Source organism: Fundulus heteroclitus, chromosome 7, assembly GCF_011125445.2.
Source record: "Fundulus heteroclitus isolate FHET01 chromosome 7, MU-UCD_Fhet_4.1, whole genome shotgun sequence".
NCBI classification, from domain to species: Eukaryota; Metazoa; Chordata; class Actinopteri; order Cyprinodontiformes; family Fundulidae; genus Fundulus; species Fundulus heteroclitus.
The window spans coordinates 3,821,479-3,841,836 of NC_046367.1; the positions used below are offsets into that span (position 1 = coordinate 3,821,479).

At 42.8% G+C, this 20,358-nt stretch overlaps 1 protein-coding gene across 4 annotated transcripts in view; it reads left to right on the forward strand.

Annotated features, from left to right (window-relative positions):
• ccdc93 (coiled-coil domain containing 93) overlaps positions 1–20,358 on the forward strand; it is a 90,374-nt gene that overhangs the window by 21,749 nt on the left and 48,267 nt on the right. For all 4 annotated transcript variants that reach the window (XM_036138774.1, XM_036138775.1, XM_036138773.1 and 1 more), the window contains 4 exons: positions 2,134–2,190; positions 2,333–2,433; positions 4,416–4,452; positions 19,040–19,129. In XM_036138774.1, the coding sequence (XP_035994667.1) occupies positions 2,134–2,190; positions 2,333–2,433; positions 4,416–4,452; positions 19,040–19,129 (285 nt within the window). The remainder of the gene's footprint in view (positions 1–2,133; positions 2,191–2,332; positions 2,434–4,415; positions 4,453–19,039; positions 19,130–20,358) is intronic.

Genomic DNA, 20,358 nt, shown 5'->3' on the forward strand with positions numbered 1-20,358 from the left:
CCTCAGCCAGTTGCTGACTGCTTAGCCACCTCTCCATCTCAGGACTAACCCTCTATAGGCAGTAGCTGTCTCCTCTGTGCTCAAACAAACCTGTCAGCGAGAACTCTCTCTGGGCCATCAGCTCCTGCACCCATCTCCTTGAGTCCAGTAACCGGTTCTGGTATTCATCATCCAGTATTCATTCCTTTCAATAAACTGCCTAAAACGAGCTCTCTGTGTGTGTGTTCTCAATCCGGGTTCACGAAGACAAATTCACATGTTTTCGTGATTATTCCTTATTAATTATAATTTGCTATTATAATTTTAATAATAGGTCATTCAAACTCAAATGGTGGCTATAACACATATAGTTCAAAAGGTTGTTATCCCAGGGCTATAAGCTTGTAATGATTAATACCAATAATGCATTTATTAATTAGCTGTTACAAACTCATTTATGCTGGAACAGGGTGTTCTGATCGGTTTCTGACTGATGAGATTTATCCAGCAAGCGTTGATAACTCAAATTATAACTGCAATTAGAGTTTAATCCTTACTCCTTTACCACAAACCAATGAAAATGTCTCTGTTGATTTCAGATGTTAACTCAAAAAGAGGTAATTCTGTACTCTGAAAGACTATGCAACTCTGGATCAAAATTAACACAAACAAATAATAAAAAATTGATTAAAAGTAGAGGTAGCAATTCTTAGTTCAACTCACAGTTGTTTAAACATCACATTCAAGACGTCGGCACTTAATGTAGCAGCATTGAAAGACAAAATAGCTTTGAGAAACCAGATGGACACTTCAGTGTTTCACTACAAGATACCTAACCGCTTAGCTACTCTGCACCTTCCCAAGATGGCAACTTATGACGTCACATAACCTACGACCTTGTGTGATGCGTGAGGAGGAGGTCTTAATGACCTATTTAGCGCACACGCTAGTGTGGGCGACTTTGACCGGGAGGCGGTCTTACTCCTGAACAAGGATTTCAAAGAAGGTGCGCAAAACTGGAAAAAGTCACAAAGAGATTGAACTGCAGATATGGATGAAGGGAGAGAAAAGTGAATATCGGCTCACGGCGGAGCCAAGATGTAACCAACCAAACACAGCAGAATCGCTTACAAAAATGCATGCACATAAATCAGAAATATCCAGCAGTTAAACAAACTCCGTCTCGGAGTAATCAAGCATTAAACTAAATCCTAATAGGTTCTGCACTGGCACAAAATATATCACCTTATGGGTGAAAAGAGAAATAAAAGGGAAATATTTCTTTACCCTGATGTTGCCTAATCAGGTGTCCTGGTTTCGGGTCCGCAAATATGTGGTTTCAGCAGCAGCTTTGGCGGTGCCGGTCCGTCGGGCAGCGAGGAACAGGAGGAAAATCCCTTCGGTCTCTGGGCGTTTCAGACACTTTCTTTGGCCAAAATGAAAGTGTCGTTCCGTGACGATCACTGGGAGATGAGCGGCTCTCAGTCTCTGATCGAAGTGGGTTCAAAGTACCTTTTATAGTCGGCCTGCTGCATTGGCAATGCAGGGATGAGTTTGCTTTGGAAGTTCTCGGTCCAGCGAGAAATCGAGCACGTGTCACGTGTGGGGTCCCAACGGGATGAAACAGCTGTATGTGTCTTCCCAGTTGGCGTCGTGCCAGTGAAGAAGAAAGATTTTAGCTTGCAGGATCTTTTTATAACATGCCATAGCAACGTTATCTCGTTGTTATGGCCGGTGGCCATTTTGACCGTGTTGCATGATGGGAGTCGGTGGCCATTTTGACCATATTGCATCATGGGAAATGTAGTCTATCACGTCATGGAATGGCATAACACTGTACTACCTACAGCTACTACTACAGCTGCACATAGGTCTGTTTAGATGCAGGGAAGCAGCCAGGAATGAAGAGGCATGTATTTTAACAACCTCACAGAGACTGACCTTATTCACAAGTCTAGAAAGTCAGAGGTAACTTTTAACAATAAATGTGAGCTCCTCTTTTCTCGAACTCCAAAGGCAGGACATTTGTTGCAATTTGTTGCATTGCTTTCAAACGAGGCAGATTAAGACACTGCATCAACGCTTTAAAAAAACTGTAGTGATTTAGTTTGATATGTCTGAGAGGTCAATTTGTGTTGTAAAACTCTGCTCTAGGATAAAGAACTTCTCCAGAAGAAAGACAAGGCTGTGAAGGCAGTTCTGGATGTATTGGTGAGCTTCTGCAATATTATCAACACTAAATTAGCAATTTTGTGTCTATCGTAGTTTCAAATCTTGAGCAGATTATATAGCTAAATGTTTTTGGTAACGAACTGAAGACATCTCCATGATTTATTTTTATTTTTTTCCCCAGGAGGTGTACAAACCCGAGAGAAAGTACAGAAGGCAGAGGGATGCAGGACTTCACCTGGATGAGGAGTCTAGGGTCCACTCCACTTTGCTGGAATACGGCAGGTAATATTTCCCCCAAGGTAACTGGGTCTGGTCCCTTTGATATAAAGCTGTTTTAAGGCAGTGAGCCATAACATTTCATGAAAAGACAAAATATCAAGCCCAATTCTTTGCAAGTCAAATGCATTTTGTTTGTTACCATTCACTTTGAGCTAGTCAAAGAAATATTTAACTGCTACTTGAACATCTGTCTTGCATTTCAATGGTGTGCAAGGAAATGCAGCTTTAAGCTAATGCTCCAGTAAAGGTTTTTAATTTCTCTGACATTGCCGTGTGCTTTATCCATTTAACATTTTTTGCAACACATTGCAAAATTCAGCTGCTTGAGCATCACAACTTGGAGAAGTCGCATATATCTCAAATTTCCACTTCATCACAGCTAATTCAGTTCAATTAATTTTTATTTATATAGCAGCAATTCATGATACATACATACTGTGCGCATACTGTAAGCTGCGTGGGCTCCGCGCTGACTCTCAACGAAACTTTACTCTTCATAGTCGAGTGTACTATTGTCTACAGTACATTTCTTGTGGCAAATTCCTACAATTCTTTCTGCCAGTAGGAGAAAGCGGCGGAACAAATGGTAAAATGTGTGATTAGCTAGCTGAGCACCTAGAGCTGTTTCTTTTCCAGCAGGCTCCCACCGCACACCTGTCAGTGAGAACAGAGAGGGACTGTGATGCCGCGTGTCCTTGCAACTCTCTGCTTGGAGTAGCTCGGTGTATCAAGCTCGGTGTCACATACAAAACAGTTAGATGAAAATACTTCTTGCCTCCTAGAGTTTTATAGTGTAACACCGTGTACACAGTCATAAAACCTTTGTTCTGCACGTACCTGAATGTGGGCAGAGCGCCACGGTCTATGTGGTCTTCCTTTTTATTTTGGTCCCAGCTGCATATTCCCATGATACAGGAATACGCAGCTGAGATTCAGTTCTTCACCATGATCACTGCTTGCTCTTTTCCGTAGTCTCTGCCAGACAGGATATGTACAAAAAAGACATTCACACAGCCTCATCCGTGCACAACTGACCATATTATACCCCCAAAACCTCAGAAAAATTACATTTGTTGTCATAGCCCCTTTAAATTACTCACAACTGCATCAATAAGTGAAGAACAGGTGCTTCAAATACATCACATTTTTCCTTGGGTCACAGTATTGGTGCAACAGTTCCTTCATTGTATCATAGTCATTGATGTCCTAATCAAAATCAAAGGTGGTAAATATCTTCATGATTTTTACTTCCAGTTCATGTAGAAGTTTCTCTCTTCACTAAGTCTGACATTTCCTCAATTCTTCTGGAGACATTTTAAGTTAATATCTTTGGATCCAGACTTTTGTGGTCAAAAATTTAAGACCACAGCTTTTAAAAGTCAAAATATGAGCAAAAATTTGGATTCCACATAATTTCCTTTCAGGTACTAACACTGTGAAGATCTCTTGATGGCAAAGGCAAAAAAGTTCACCGTCTCTGAACTTGGTAGGAATGTTGAGCTGCATAATCAAGGCCTCTCACAACGTGCCATCACTGCTGAGGTTGGTTGCAGTATAACGGTCATTTTGCATTTCTTAAAAGATCCTTAGGGTTATGAAAGGCCTAAAAAGGATCTCAGCGTTCTGAGCCAGAGAATCTGAATGGCTGTCCATGAAGACACGGGATTATCCTTTTCCCAAATTAAGCCAATTTCTGCTGCTTATTGCAGCCCAATAACAATCAGAAGGCTTCTACGAAGGAAAGGCTACAAAAACAAAATACGTCTTCAAAAGACTGTGTGTGTGTGTGTGTGTGTGTGTGTGTATGTATGTGTATATATATATATATATATATATATATATATATGTATATATATGTATATATATATATATATATATATATATATATATATATATATATATATATGTGTATGTGTATGTATGTATGTATCAGTGTATCAGTTTTACATTGCAAAAATGACTAACTATTTATTTTTTATCACCAGGCGTTATGGATTCAGTAAGCGGTGTAAACAAAACAAGGTAAGTGTCAGGATTATGTTGCATGGTCACTCAATGAACAGTGTTTATAGGATTTGCATATGCTAAACAAAACAGGTTCATGTGAACAGGAAGGTTCTGTTCCCAGGAATCATGACTTTAGGCTCTTACAGCAGTGTTGTGCAATTACACACTGTTTAAAAGTTATTTAATGTTTAATAAATAACTCTTTGTCTGTTAGGTATTGTCTGATGAAAATCAGCTCTAGGGATGATTCAAGCATTGGTGGTCTTTTAACAGCAAACTGCACACATATAGAATAAGGTGTGACTTCTCTTCAAGTTGAATCATTTATTAACACCCCATGTACACCCTAAAAGACACAAAAGACAATTCAGTGAATCCTGGTTCACCGCAGATCTGAGTTAAAGAACCAAAGTTCATCTTAAAGAATGTGAATTAAGGTTAAATTAGCTTAACTACTTCAAAACAACATTTGGTATGTGTTTCCACCCATTCATGGTGTAAATCCTGACTTAAAACATTATTTGATAAAATAACATTTTAAAGAAATATTTTCTCAGTAAAATCATGAACTCTAGGGGCGCTTGAATTTATTAATGCGATTATACCTCCAGGAGGCTAGTGGTCGCTGTAGCGATCTGTCGCTAAAATCGGCTAATGCTAAAGTTAAACAAAACACCTTTAAATCGACATGAATATTTCATATTAATGCGGTAATATTGCTCGCAGCATTATCGAATGATGGTGGAACGAAACAAAACAAACTTTATGTTTGAAATGAATCCTAGTTGCATATCCGGGAAGAGCGAATGTTACCTGAGGCTTATAGCATTAGGCTAGCAGAGATTTGGCGCTAACTTTAAAAAGCTTTGGCTTTATTCTGGTCATAATGTGTGGACCGGATAACAAACATTAATATCCCATCAATGTATGAAACCCTTGTGGAGATTACGTTTGTTATAACCATGAGAACACATTCGAATTACATCAGCAATGGCCGGATTTGAAGAAGCTAGGGGGAGCTACGTCGGTTTGCTCCATGTGTTTAAAAAATCATGTAACGCATTATGTAAACCTTCTAAATAAACCATTTAACTTTCCCTGTTTGTTTCTCTGCCAAACCTGTCGGTGCCTCGGTGTAAGTTCGGTTCACTTTTGGCATCCAAGGGAGAGCAGTGGTCCAGAAAATTTTGGTTATTTCAGCAGCGGGCTATGAGCTTGCCGAAACGTGGTCAAGGTAGCCCGATCCGAGGTCCTACATGCAGTCGAGTTCCCAGCATTCAAACCCCAGATTGGCTTTTGCTCTCAGCCTGGGAGTCCTGTGTCGGCTTTTGGCCGACACAGGACAGATGGCCCTTATGATGAGTACGATTATTGGACCTCGTGTTCCCTCGCCCGGACGCGGGTCACCGGGGCCCCACTCTGGAGCCAGGCCTGGAGGTGGGGCATGTTGGCAAGCATCTGGTGGCCGGGCTTTTGCCCATGGAGCCCGGCCGGGCTCAGCCCAAAGAGGCGACATGGGTCCCCCTTCCGATGGGCTCACCACCTGTCGGAGGGGCCAAAGGGGTCGGGTGCATTGTGCAACGGGTAGCAGTAGAGGGCGGGGACCTTGGCGTTCCAATCCTCGGCTGCAGAAGCTGGCTCTTGGGACGTTGAATGTCACCTCTCTGGTGGGGAAGGAGCCTGAGCTTGTGCGCGAGGTTGAGAGGTTCCAACTAGAGATAGTCGGACTCACCTCGACGCACCGCTCTGGCTCTGGAACCAGTCTCCTTGAGAGGGGCTGGACATTCTTCCACTCTGGAGTTGCCCATGGTGAGAGGCGCCGAGCTGGGGTTGGCATACTTGTTGCCCCCCATCTTGATGCCTGCACGTTGGGGTTTTCCCCGGTAAACGAGAGGGTGGCCTCCCTCCGCATTCGTGTGGGGGGACGGGTTCTGACTGTTGTTTGCGCTTATGCGCCAAACAGCAGTTCAGATTACCCACCCTTTTTGGAGTCCTTGGAAGGGGTACTGGAGAGTTTACCTGACTCCGCCAGATGGATTTGCTCCGCATATCCATCTGGAAACCTTCCGTTGAAGTAATTTTGGGAAGGGGCGAAAATACTGGTTAGCTGATTGGCCTATGTTGGTGATAGACGGGCCAAATAAACCAATCAGATTCATCGTCGCTCTGTTACGAGCGACGACGAAAACACAACCACAAGCCAAGCTACTCTTGCTGCTGCAGGTAAAGGCTCGTTAGCTCAGCAAAGAAATACTCTGTAATTCCGATAAAACTTGCTCGATAGCCACGCTAACGCTAGTTTCATCGGCTGAAGCCGCCATGTTCTTTACACTGAACTGTCGCGCTTCCCGTTGCGTCACACCTCAACCCGCCTCAAAGCCAACGCTGATTGGACGTTCGTTTGGTGAACAGCTCCAAATTTCTTTAACGGAGAGTAGCCAGACTGATCTGCGAGTGAAACCTTGAAAGCTTGCGAGATCAGGATGGTCTCACGAGGCTACTGGAGAGTGCCCCTCCTGGGAACTCCCTCGTTTTGCTGGGGGACTTCAACGCTCACGTGGGCAATGACAGTGGGACCTGGAGGGGCGTAGTTGGGAGGAATGGCCCACCTGATCTGAACTCGAGTGGTGTTTTGTTGTTGGACTTCTGTGGTCATCATGGATTGTCCATCACAAACACCATGTTCAAGCATAAGGGTGTCCATATGTGCTCTTGGCACCAGGACACCCTAGGTCGCAGTTCAATGATCGACTTTGTTGTCGTTTCATCTGATCTGCGTCCGTATGTCTTGGACACTCGGGTGAAGAGAGGGGCGGAGCTCTCCACCGACCACTACCTGGTGGTGAGTTGGCTCCGATGGCGGGGGAGGAAGCCGGTCCGACCGGGCAGGCCCAAACGTACTGTGAGGGTTTGCTGGGAACGTCTGGCGGAGTCCCCTGTGAGGCGGAGCTTTAACTCCCACCTCCGGGAGAACTTTAAACACGTCCCGAGGGAGGCGGGGGACATTGAGTCTGAATGTTCTACGCCTCTATTGTTGAGGCGGCTAGTCGGAGCTGTGGCCGCAAGGTTGTCGGTGCATGTTGCGGCGGCAACCCTCGAACCCGCTGGTGGACACCAGCGGTGAGGGAAGCCGTCAAGCTGAAGAAGGAGTCCTACCGGGCTTTTTTGGCCTGTGGGACTCCGGAAGCAGCTGATTCGTACCGGCAGTCGAAGCAGTCAAAGTTAGTTATGAAGCAGGAGAGGAACCAAGAGTGAGGAATCGGAGGCAACAGATGAGAGAATTGCAACGGATCCGTGAGAAGAGAACAAGCCGGACTCAGAAAATGTCTCTCTTTCTCTCTCCTCACTTCCTCCTACTTTTAGGTTTTAAAGCATATAACTGGTCTTGCTGTAGGGACTGTCCTAGTGAAAAGAGTAAAAATCATAGCAAAACTAACATCTGTAAGTAGGTTTACCTACTTATTTGAATAAGAAAAAAGTGCAAAACATTTCTTATTACCTAAACATACTTGGATTCTTCTGAAACCTTTGTGTTCCTCTGGTCTGTGGAGTCGATTAGATCTAAACAGTAAACTGATTTCTCACTTCTCCACACTGAACTACTTCTTTAAGCCTCTTCAGAATAGTTTTTGCTGTGGAGTATTCATCATAAAGTTCATCTATATTGACTTTATGGATAAGGTTGAGCTTGGTGGTCACCCTCACAATGTCACTGAATGTCCAGGTGAAACGGTCTAGCGAAAGAGGCTTCAATGAGAACAGCCAGTTGTCTTCTGAAAAGTCAAACCATCTCTCAACATATGAGACTGCTGTGTTGAGAAATGCAGTGAAATCTGCCCCTGCTATTTTTGAATCATGTAGAAGGAGATGCTACAGCTTGACTTTAGTTAAGTAGTCATAAAACTGATCATCTGGTTTCTGAGTTTTTGCTTTAAGTTATGCAGGATAATGTATAACTTGACACAAGTGGTTTCATCACTCTTCATCTTCTTCACAACATCCTCAAAAAGAGAAAGGATATTATTGCAAAAAAGAAGGTAAACCTCCACAATGTCTCCATCTTCCTCAGTTGAGTCTTGTTCATCGCCTTACGCGTGAAACGTCTCTCGTAATGAATCTCCCAATCACCTGACAGCATCCGAAAAACATCGTCCTCACGTTACTACTCCGCTTCCATCAGAACGTCTTCCCGGAGCCGGAATAATACACGCCACAGTCTTCACTGTTTGCATTGGAAAGTCGCCACGACCTGAGGCAAATCCTGGTAGCAATTAGCCACTGAGCCAAATCAGCTTCTTTTCTGCTGAGTTGGTCACTCCAGCAGCTTCAAAAGTCCATCAGATTCTTGGAAATGTTCCTTCCGCACACTTCCCCCTTTCAAACACGTAAATCGACCGTCCAAACAGGTTCTACTTTCCATGCCAGCCATTTACAGCTATCTGCCTGCAGCAGTCACCTCACTCTTCTGCTATCAACACAATGTGCCTCCTCTCTCTCTCTCCCCTCTTGCAGTTTTTCTTCCTCACTCCCTCTGACGAGATTTGCTTTTAAGCATACTTAAATTTCAATACATAAACTACTCATATATCGGAACTAACACTTCTCCAACAACCAAAGTAGTTCCCACTGAACCACAGATTACAGTTACATCTTGCATTAGCAAATGATAAACAAACAGGCATGAAATTCCAAATATATGTATTAACCCTTACCAACTTTAAAAGTCCCATTTATGTTTTATTCCCTCATGAATTTACTCTTTATTCAGTTCCTATTTAGTTGTTCATTCATTTATCGTTGGTTACAAACCATATGATAATGAACTCAAACCCCAGGGGGTTACATCTATACAAAGTGGAACTTCAGTGCTTTAGTTTGAATTCCTTGTTATTGTTTCCCCACAGCCCCTCATTTACCAGTGTTCTGAGGCACATCTGAGAGCAACTGGTTTTCGTGTGGTCTCTTTAAATGTAAATGAGGCACTTTACACATTGCCCCCCTTCAGGTCGCAGAGCATTCCACGCCCTTTTTTTTTAGTATTTTGGGGGATGTTGTAATGAATTGGGTGGGTTAATAAACCCAACATCCGAACATTTTGACTTATTCACTTGTAGCTTTGGCATCCTTCATGTTGGACTACAAAGTAGCAGCAAGAAATAAAGATGCCAGATTTATGAAATTGGTTAGCTAGAAGTCCATGACCTTGTTTAGCGGTTATTATTGTTCAACAATGTAATAAAGAAAGGAAAAAACTGAACGGATTAAAAAATATGACCCAAACAGAATGTAAAGATATCTACGCGGCACCTGGAGAGACTAAATGCAACTTTTGTGCATTCCTAAAGACTCGAAGTACATACCAAAATGTGCTTAAAGGCTAAAAGGTGGATTTTGCATGATATAGCCCCTTAAAGAAGCTTCTAGTGATTAGGTTTTTTTAATTGCAGGGTTTCCGCAAGGTCCTAAAAAGTCTTGAATGTGAAAATCAAAATTTAAGGCCTTAAAAAGTCATAGAATTATCATGTTCAAGTCTTCAATTATTTTAATTGGTCTTAAATTTCTTATGCCAATTTAACACTCCCTCAAATCCACAATAAGATGCTTCGATGACTGAATTGTGCTTTTTTAAATGTTTTTACAACTAAAAGTGTAGCCAGCCAATCAGCTTTAGTGTTATTGGTTGGTCCGTATCGCTCCATTTGATGGTCCATGTGCGGAAACTGAAGAAGTAGTGCTGCTGTTGTCACGGGAAAATGCCAATTTTGCAGCACTTGGCAGCAAAAGAACCAGTAAGTCCACTAAAAACAGCAATTTTGAAGCATCCTGCTTATTAAAAAAACAACATAAAAGTGGGAATGTTGGGAGTTCGGGCGGTGGAGTTGCACATAGAAAGTGCTGTTACTGCTGAGACGGCAGCTATCAGTCAGTGCTGTTGCTCTGGTCCCAGCCCCAGGACTAGCAGTGGTTCAGCCTCAGAGGGACAACAGTTCTGCAACTCCCATTAACAACCTCTGTGTTGTCTTTGGATCTGAACAAACATTACGAGCCAAGGTTCTCTTAATTCTCAACATGGTCACTAAACGGGACTTGTACTGTGCAAATTGCTCCAAAACATGTGTCCCGTCAAATCATGTAAGATAAAACTGCTCACACAATCCACTTAGGACTAGCAGATTTTATGAGAAGAGAACTCAATTCTAAAGTGACTGGGCTGTTTGGCGCGCACACACATAATGAAGGCAAAAACTGGCAAAGAGGCAAAAGAACAATGGTTAAATTTTTTTTAGCATTCAGTAAAGTCACAGATAACCGATAATGCTGTTGTAGGGTGCTTATTAAACAATGATGATTTGAGGGTTTGTTTACAGCAATGTGCATTGACATATTGAGATGATAGTGTGCAAGTAGGCAGTAACATTAAGGTGATTGTAACATATGATGGGCTAATAGCAGTGGGGGTAATTTTAAAGTGTTGGACTGCAGTCTCCTATCGGGGAGCGATTTCCCTTACAGCTCTTGGGAAAAAGCTGTTTCTAAGCTTATTTGTTTTGGCTTTGAGGCTTCTGAAGCGTTTAGCTGCAAACAGTGCATTGCCTGGGTGGGTGGGATCAGTGGAGATGTGTCTGGCCCTTCTTTGGACTTGTTCTGCACAGATTGAGTCTAGATCCTGCAGACGGCATCCCACAATCCCCTGTGCTGTTCTCACCACCTGTGCTAGGTCCTTCCTCTCCTGGACTGTGCAGCTCCCATACCATACAGTTGTGATGAGACATAACACACACTTGATGGTAGTTCTATAGAAGTTCTTTAGCAGTTTAGTGGGAAATCCAGTGTTTTTCAGTTTCCTGAGGAATGAGAGCTGTTGGGCCTTCTTCACCAGATGGAAGGTGTTTGCATTCCAAGAGAGGTCGGAAGAGATGTGAATGCCCAGGAACCTAATGCAGTCTACGTGTTCCACCACCTCCCCCTGTATTTAGAGAAGAGTGTGTTTAGTCCTTCTAGACCTCCTGTAGTCTATTATTATCTCCTTGCTCTTATTGGTGTTCAGGATCAGGTTGTTCCTGGAGCACCACTGCGGGAGATTGCTGACCTCATCCCTGTAGTGGGACTCATAATTGGGAGATGAGACCCACTACAGTGGTATCGTCTGCAAACTTCACCACTGTGTTTGTGGGGTGGACAGCAGAACAGTCCTGGGTGAAAAGGGTGAAGAGGGCCTGGGCTGAGGACACAGCCCTGTGACGTTCCTATGTTGAGGATCAGCGGAGCAGATGTGCATTTCCCATCAAGAGCATCCTAACATAGGTGTTAGGCTCCTGCAGATGATTCAGAGCTGAGTGCAGTGCTAACGACAGTGTCCTCTATGGAGCGATTCTCCCTGTAGGCAAACTGTAGGCTGTCCAGGCCAGCAGGGATGGCATCTTTGATGTACTTTAGGAGGATCCTCTCGAAGCACTTCATGATGATGGGATGATAATCAGTTGTGGCAGGTGATGATTAGTTTCTTGGGGACAGGCACAGTAACATAGGATTTCAGACAGGCAGGAACCATGGAGAGCTGCAGGGAGAGGTTGAAGATGTCCAGAAAGACCGCTGCTAGCTGGTATGCACACAATTTAAATGTCCGGGCTGACACCATTTCAGGACCTGCACCCTGTTAGTGTTTACCTTTTTCAGGGGAGAGGTCACTGCATGACGAGAGGCTGATGGTGCTCCTTTGGCTGGGGAAGATGTTTAGGCTCCCTGCTGCTTGGAGAGTCAAAGTATGAGAATAAGCTGTTTAGGGTGTCAGGGAGAGCCGGGTCATTGCTCAGCCGCTAGTCGCTGTGCTTATCTTCCATGGTTTTTCCGATGCCTCTCCACATGTGGTGTGGATTGTTGTTGCTGAAATGGTCCTCGATGCACTGCTTGTACCTTTGCTTGGCCTTCTGGATGCCTTTTTTAAGTTTGCTACTAGCCTTGCAGTAGGCCAGTCTGTTTTCAGATCTCAACACTGCATCCCGGGGCTTCAGCAGGGACCACACCGAGATGTCCACACATGGTTTCTTGTTAGGAAACACTCTGATTGTCTTTGTGGGTAGGACAGCATCAGTGTTTTTCATTACACGCTCCAGATATACAATATATATATATATATATATATATATATATATATATATATATATATATATATATATATATATATATATATATATATATATATATATATATATATATTAGGGCTGGGCAACGATTAAAATATTTAATCGCGATTAATCGCCCTGATTAATCGCGATTAATCGCGATTAATCGCATTGTATTTACAAACTCCAAGAATGAATTCAAAAGTAGTGTAAAGAGCACTTTTATTTTAATGTTCTGCTGCCATATGAACAAAAGTGTTGTAACATTTGTAGCACTTATTTTATACTGGATATTTTCAACCCATCTATTAAATTTAGTGCACTAGTTGATCTTTTCTTCATAAGAGAACAAGCACTGCAGCCAAAATATGGCCTTTTTTGACCTGCTGTATATTAGCCAGTCCCTAAGCTTGATGTATCATGAAACTGTTGACCTTTTGGGTTTTGTGGTTTTTATTTTATTATTACAATTTAATAATAATAATAATAATAATAATAATAATAATAATAATAATAATAATGTTATGTTCAGTGTTTTTTCGCTAATCCACCTTCTATATATTTCAATCCTTATGTAATTTTGTCTGTGTTGTGTGCACCTGCCTGTTGCTTTAATCCTATTAATTTCCCCGTCGTGGGATAAAAAAGGATTAGCTAATGTTATCTTATCTTAAATAACACTTTTTAATATATGTACTGGGTTCTTTCAAGGTCTTAATTACATGTTATGTGTGGGCTCCAGTAACATCCATCCATCCATCCATCCATCCATCCATCCACTGATCTACCTGGATGTTCCCTGGAGGACTGAAACGCCTCAGTCAGAGACATCAGTCTGTGGGTCTGTCGGGGCAATGAGAGAAGTTTCGTCTCCTCTCTCCGTTTCTGGGGCTCGACGTTTTCATGTTTTTTCACGTGCTTAGATAAATTTGTTGTGTTTCCACTGAAATGAACCGGCTTTTTACAAAACATACAGCTTGATTTCATTTACGGTATTAAAATAAAGCCGAACGGTGCTACTTCCTCTGTTCATGCTGCAGTCAGCGCGCCTGCTGACTGACACTGACTGAAAGCTGACATGCGTTAATGCGCGATAAAATAAATATCGCCGTTAATAGTCTAATGAATTAACGCGAAATTAACGCGTTAACTTGCCCAGCCCTAATATATATATATATATATATATATATATATATATATATATGAAAATGTGCAAAAGAATGAATAAATGTCAATAATTCTTAGCCAGAAATTACAGAGGGGGGGTCTGACACTCTGAGCGAGGCGTTGTAGAGATTGATGACCACAGGCAGGAATGATTTTCTGTGGTGCATCTGGGTAAGAGGAGTCTTCTGCTGAAGGAGCTCCACTGCTGGGCCAGTGTGTCGTAGAGAGGGTGTGAGACATTGTTTATGATGGGCTGAAGCCTAGACAGCATCCTCCTCTCTGCCACGGTCGTCAGAGGGTCCAGGTCGTCCCCCACAACATCACCGGCCCTCCTGATCAGTTTGTTTAGTTTGTTGTCTGCGACCTTCAGCCCACTGCACCAGCATGTGACTGCAAAGAAGATCGTACTGGCCACAACAGACTCATAAAACATCCTTTGCATCGTCTGACAGATGTTAAGACCTCAGCCTCTTCAGGAAAAAGAGTCTGCTTTGGCCCTTTTTGTAGACTGCCTTGGTGTTTCTAGTCCAGTCCAATTTATTATTAAAGTACACTCCCAGGGACTGATACTCCTCCACAGTGTCTACAGGGACCACCTGGATGGAAACAGGGGTCACAGGTGTTTTTGCCCTCCTCAGATCCACTATTAACTCCTGAGTCTTTGTCAGGTTGAGCTGCAAATGGTTCAGCTCACTCCAAGTGACACAGTCACTATTTTCACTCTCATCACCTTTTTAATGCAGCCAACTATTGCTGAGTCATCAGAAAACTTCTGTAGGTGGCATGACTCAGTGCAACATTTGAAGTCTGAGGTGAAGAAGGTGAAGACACGGCACCTTTGGCACAGGAACCAGGCAGGACGTCTTCCACAGCATGGGGACTCTCTGGAAGTGCAGGCTCAGGCTGAAGACTTGGCCAAGTACTCCACTCAGTTGATGTGCACAAACTTTAAGCACCCTGGGAAAAACACCATCGGGACCTGCATCTTTGTCGGAGTGGAGTCTGGTCAGCTGTCTTCTCACCAGGTCAGGTCTGAAGGACACTGTAGAGGTATCATTTGGGGCAGGGGGAGGTCCTCAGGTTGTGCAGGACATTATGTAAAGCAGGGGGGGAGGGGTGGAGTAGGTGGGTGTGAATAGAGGTCGTGAGGAGCAGACGGGGGTCGGTAAGGAGGAGGAGTGGGGGAAGGTAGAGTGGTAATTGTTGGTTTGCCAGCAGCAGAGACTTGTGGGGGATGGGCCGCAGTATCAAACCTATTGAAAAATAGGTTCAATTCATTGGCCAGGTCCAAGCGGCCTTCCAACCCATGCCACCACTCTTGTGGAATCCCTCATGCTGTTTGTCTGGAGTTTATTCTCTAGCTTTCTCCTGTACTTGTCTTTAGCCTCCCTAATTTTACGTTTGAGTACCCTCTGCACTCTCCTCACGGTTGCCATCTCTGAACGCCAACTTCTTCTCATTCAGGATGCCCTTAATGTCCTTGGTGATCCATGGTTTATTGTTGGCGTAACAGGTGACAGTCCGAGCTGGGACATTGTAGTCCACACAGAAGTTGATGTAGTCCACGATGCACTCTGTGAGCCCATCAATGTCCTCCTCGTGGGGCTCACAGAGTGCAGGCCAGTCAGTCATTTCAAACCAGGCCTGCCAGTCATTTTTAAACCAGGCCTGCAATGTCTCATAAGCCTCCTCCGACCACCTACTCACAGTCCTTGTGGTTGTTTTAGGTGAACCAGGTTGTGATCTGACCTACCCAGAGGGGGGAGAGAAGAGGAGATGTATGCATCCTTAATGTTAATGTTGAAGTCTCCCGACATGATGATGGGGGCATTGGGGTGTTGAGTCTGTAGTTTGTAGATGTGGTGCGTATGATGCTGCAGGCAGATGTTGGGTTTGCAGAGGGAGGGATGTACAGAGCAGCAATGATGTGTGGGATCTCTCTAGGCCAGGGGTCGGCAACCTTTACCACTCAAAGAGCCATTTGGACCCGTTTCACACAGTAAAGAAAACACTAGAAGCCATAAAACCCTTTTGAAATTTTAAATTAAATCACACTGCATATAACACATTTTTTTGCGACACAATGGACCGGGAACAGAACCGACGCATCTTTGCCTCTTTTTTTTTTTTTTTTTTTTTGTACAAGTACAAAACTTCTATTGTTTTATGGAAATCATCAACTCTGCTAATGTCAGAGTTTTTATTTTGAATAAAGCTTGGTGCCAATAAACGCACGTCATGGTTGGATTATTTGTTTTCATCCCATATAAACGATACTTTCGGAATGCTTTTCTTTTAATCTGAACACATTTTAATCACATCCGGGAAAGTTACGCACGTAAACGAGCTCCTGGCATTAACCAGCTAACAGCTGCATTAGACGAGCTATCAGACGTTCAGGCAGAGTCCTGCGCGACTGAAGCTCGACTTCAGCCGCGCAGGACTCCGCTCACAGCCTCGAGCCAAGCGCAGTTCGCTTTTCCCTACTTTGAAAATGAACAAACGTCAGATATAGAAACGACTCTTACCCTGCTGTTTAGCTCTCTTCAACCTCATCAATGACTCCATGTTATTTTAGGTCCCGTGTCACCGTGGTCCCCTTGTCATTTGTAGAATTTACTACAAAAAAACCAGCATCTGAAAATGCCGCCTTCTCTGCGCTCACTGTTTATTTTGCTCTGCAGCCACTCGCAAGCATTATTTCTTCTTCTTGAGTTTATTGGCAGTTGGCAAACATCTTTTTAGTGAGCATTACTGCCAACAACTGGTGAGGAGTGTTCACCAGCCAGCATTGACGAGACTGCCTGCATGAGGTACACAGCTCTGTGACATAATTGTTTTCAACAGCTGAGCCGCATCAGAGCTGCGGGTTGCCGACCCCTGCTCTAGGCAGATGGTAAGGACGGAGTCCAATGGCCAGTAGTTTAACATCCGGGCTACAGAGCTGTTCTTCAATGGTGATGTGACCCCGGTAACACCATCTGTTGTTTACTAGAATGACAAGCCTACTTTCCGCTTACCACTCTTAGTATCCTAGTCGGCGCGGAAGGTGTGAAAGCCATCCACGGAGACAATCTGGTCCGTAATGTCCTTGCGCAGCCATGTCTCTGTGAAACACATCAAACTGCACTCCCAGTACTCTAAATGGCTCCGCGTCAGCGCCTTTAGCTCGTCCATCTTGGTGCTAAGGCACCCTGTAGCTTTGTAAGTAAGCGCCGTCTTTTTGTAGAGCTCTTTGTTTTTCGGTCCAAATCTGAACGGTGTTTATTGCCGATCTGGTTCTGCAGATTAGTGGCTTGTAGGCAGGAATCAGGTCCACAGAGATGTGTTCTGATGAACCAAAGTTTAGGGCTGCAGTAGCTTTGTATGCTCTGGAACTGGATCTAATGTAATATTGTCTCTGGTCAGAACCTTAATGGCGCACAGCCTTTAAATGAATATGGTTAGTCTCTAGCAATTATCATAGCCGCTTCTGGATTACTATGCATTTGGCCAGTAACAAAGCAGTAGAGTTCCCCAAGAGCTAGCTTAGCGTCAGCTCTCAGTTGCACATACGTTGCAATTATTATCACAAAGCTGAGCTTTCTAGCCAGTTTAAATGGTCTGCACTTAACTGCAAGATATTCCAGGTCAGGTGTGCAGTGCACAAGGTGTTCTAGATGTAAATTGCCTGACCTCGTCCTTTGCTTTTATTCACATTCGCCGTTCGATTAGCTTTGAACAGTGTGCGCTGCTCCAGCATCACCGCTTTGTCGGGGTTGTTGCTGTCTAACCACAATTCTGTGAAAATCCCTACACAGCTGTCCATCTTAGGCGCAGCGATTCTTAACTGAATCTCGTCAAGTTTGTTGGTGAGGGATCTTACGCTGGCCAGCGTTAGGCTCCGGAGTGTTGGTATGTATGAATTTGCTTTTATCTGAGTCAGCAGGACAGCCCCACAGCCTCGCCGTCATCTCCTTCGCTTACTCCGATTCCTGGGTTTCTAAAGCGGATACAGTGGAGCTTCTGTTGTCCGTTGCAGGTCAGGGTGAATAAAGTCCGGATTCCATGGTCGGTATTGTTTGTGAACTCCCGGGATGGGTTGCGGTTCCAACAGCTCCTCTCTCCGGTATTATTTGCTTGGAGTGGTGATAACACAAGTAAAAATAAACAAAAAAGCCCGGAGCACCTTGGCGGCTGCAGGACTATTGTAAACAAGATGGCAGCTCTTGCCCAATGAGTCCAAGCTCATTTAGCATGCAGCACCCAATGACTTAATGAAGCTTGTTAAAGTAAGTAAAAGTATTTGGTAAAATGGCTACTCAAGTAGTACCCGTTTGATCATAACATTTGATTCACTATTGAAAAATTAGATAACCACAGACAAATTAATAAGGTTATTTGGAAATTTGGAAATAGACAGAAAAATATAAAAGTTATACAAAAACAACATAATTCCAAAAACACAATTTCTTGCTGAAGAAACCTTTTAAATTCCATTTTTTTCCTACATAAAACTTATGTAACCAAATCCTACACTAGGTAATGTGTACTTGTCAGAACACTCCTTCCATTAGTAATATCTGATGTTTACAGTATATTCACCTGAGCCAGGGCCAAATTGAAATGCAGGCTCAATAGAAATAACGTTAAAGAAACAAAGCGTGTCTATAACCTCAAAGTCTCACTTAATTTATTTATTTATTTTATTTTTATTTTTATAGTGTCCTGTCTGGCAATGTGGCAAAAAGAATTATCTTAATGCCAGAAAGAGCCCAACAGATTTTACTTTCACAAGAGGAGCAGTACTGCTTTTGTCATAGTGCTCCACTTGATTTAAACATGTAACCATTATAATTCATGCAGGGAGTATTTCATGTTATATGGACACTACAATAAGAAAATAGAAGAGGAAAAGAAAAACAAGAAAAAACAGGGAGGAAAGGTGAACGAAAGACGAGATAAAAGGCAGAGAATGATAAAATGTCTTCAGTTTGCTTCACTACCTGCAAAGAGAGATGTAAAACGAACAGCACAACCAACGGATATAGAGATACAATAAAGTAACACCTTGATACCATCGCTGAAGTATATGTATTATTATTTAATACAACATGTATAATGTGGAAGCACCTGGAACCTGGAACCAAGCACCTGTAGTTGTTTGTGAGAGTGTGCTTATGTACGTAACGTTTATCCAAACGAAAAATGCTCAATAGTGGTTGTGAAGAGCCAAAGACTCTGAATTAGCTTTGAAGAATGTGTTTATGTATGGGATTACAGTATTAGTAGCTTAACAATGTATTTTTAAGATCCTGTCTTTGTATTTCTAGGAAGAAGAGGGGGAAATCAGTATGTCTGAGGCAGTGCCTGATGTGATTGCAGAGGTATTGGAAGAAGACAACCTGCAGGCAGCAGAGGAGGTGATCACTTAATTCAAGTATAGCTGTACACCAGTATCAATGAGAAGTCATGAGCTTATGCTATTAATTTAACAAAATGAAACTCATTTCATACAGCATGATATATGTAAAAATTTTTAGTAATTTTGTAAATAAGTCTTCCAGATTTAATTTCTCAGAATATGAGAACAAACTAATAAAACTCATTGTCAACTTCCGGCCGGGCGTCCAGACAGGGCAACAGCGTAAACAAGTGCAGAAACTGACCTTTAAAACTCGATTTTAACATAATTATAAGTGAAAGGTTTGTTCTACAACTAAGGTAACCAAAATGCCTTAAGCAAAAGGTAGAAAACATGATGAGCTCGACAAAGAAGACCATGCTAAGCAAACAGTTCTTCCAACCAGTAACAATGGAGACATGCTAGCTCAGAGCACCGATGAGGAGAATGAAAGCGCCAACTTGACAATCATTCTGAAGGTACTAAGAGAATTCAGAAAAGACAACTCCCAACAACCGAAAGATATCCGTGAAGACATTAAATGCAATGAGAGATTAAAAAAGGCAGATTATTGAAATCTGAGACTAAAATTAATACACAAATAAAAGCTTTAGGCACCTGCTTTAAGGGGTTATGTTGGGCCACAACGTCAGCAGGCAGTAATATAGACAGTTATACGGCAGTAGGCTCTAACCCTCTAACGAGGAGACGAGGCTCTTCCTCTAAACCCCCTCTCCAACTGGAGTTAATCAGGATCACTAATATTATCCCACTTTTGGAGGTCAACAATTTTTGTTCATTATTTTACTTTCCTGTTCAAGCCAGTTCAAGGGCTTATTCATGTTTGTTACGAGGTGTTGCCTTGATCTGTATTCAAGAATCTGCTAATTATGTACACCATGCGAATGGGAAAAGTGGTAACTCATAAGGTTAAATGGGTTCCTCAATCCAATCAAAAGAAGCAAGATTTTAACTAAATTAAAAAGGGTTAATACTGGAATAGAATTCTGACAGGAAACTAATTTTTCTGAAATGGAACACACAAAACTATCTAGAATGGGTTTTAAATATCAATATTCATCTTCTTACTCAGCGGGTCATAGAAGGGGAGTGTCAGTTTTACTATCAAATAAAATTACATTTGAAATATTATTTGAAAAGAAAGATAAGGAAGGTAGATATGTGTTGTTAAGGGGAAAGTTGAGAGGATCATTAGTGACTCTGCTAAATGTTTACTCTCCCCCATTT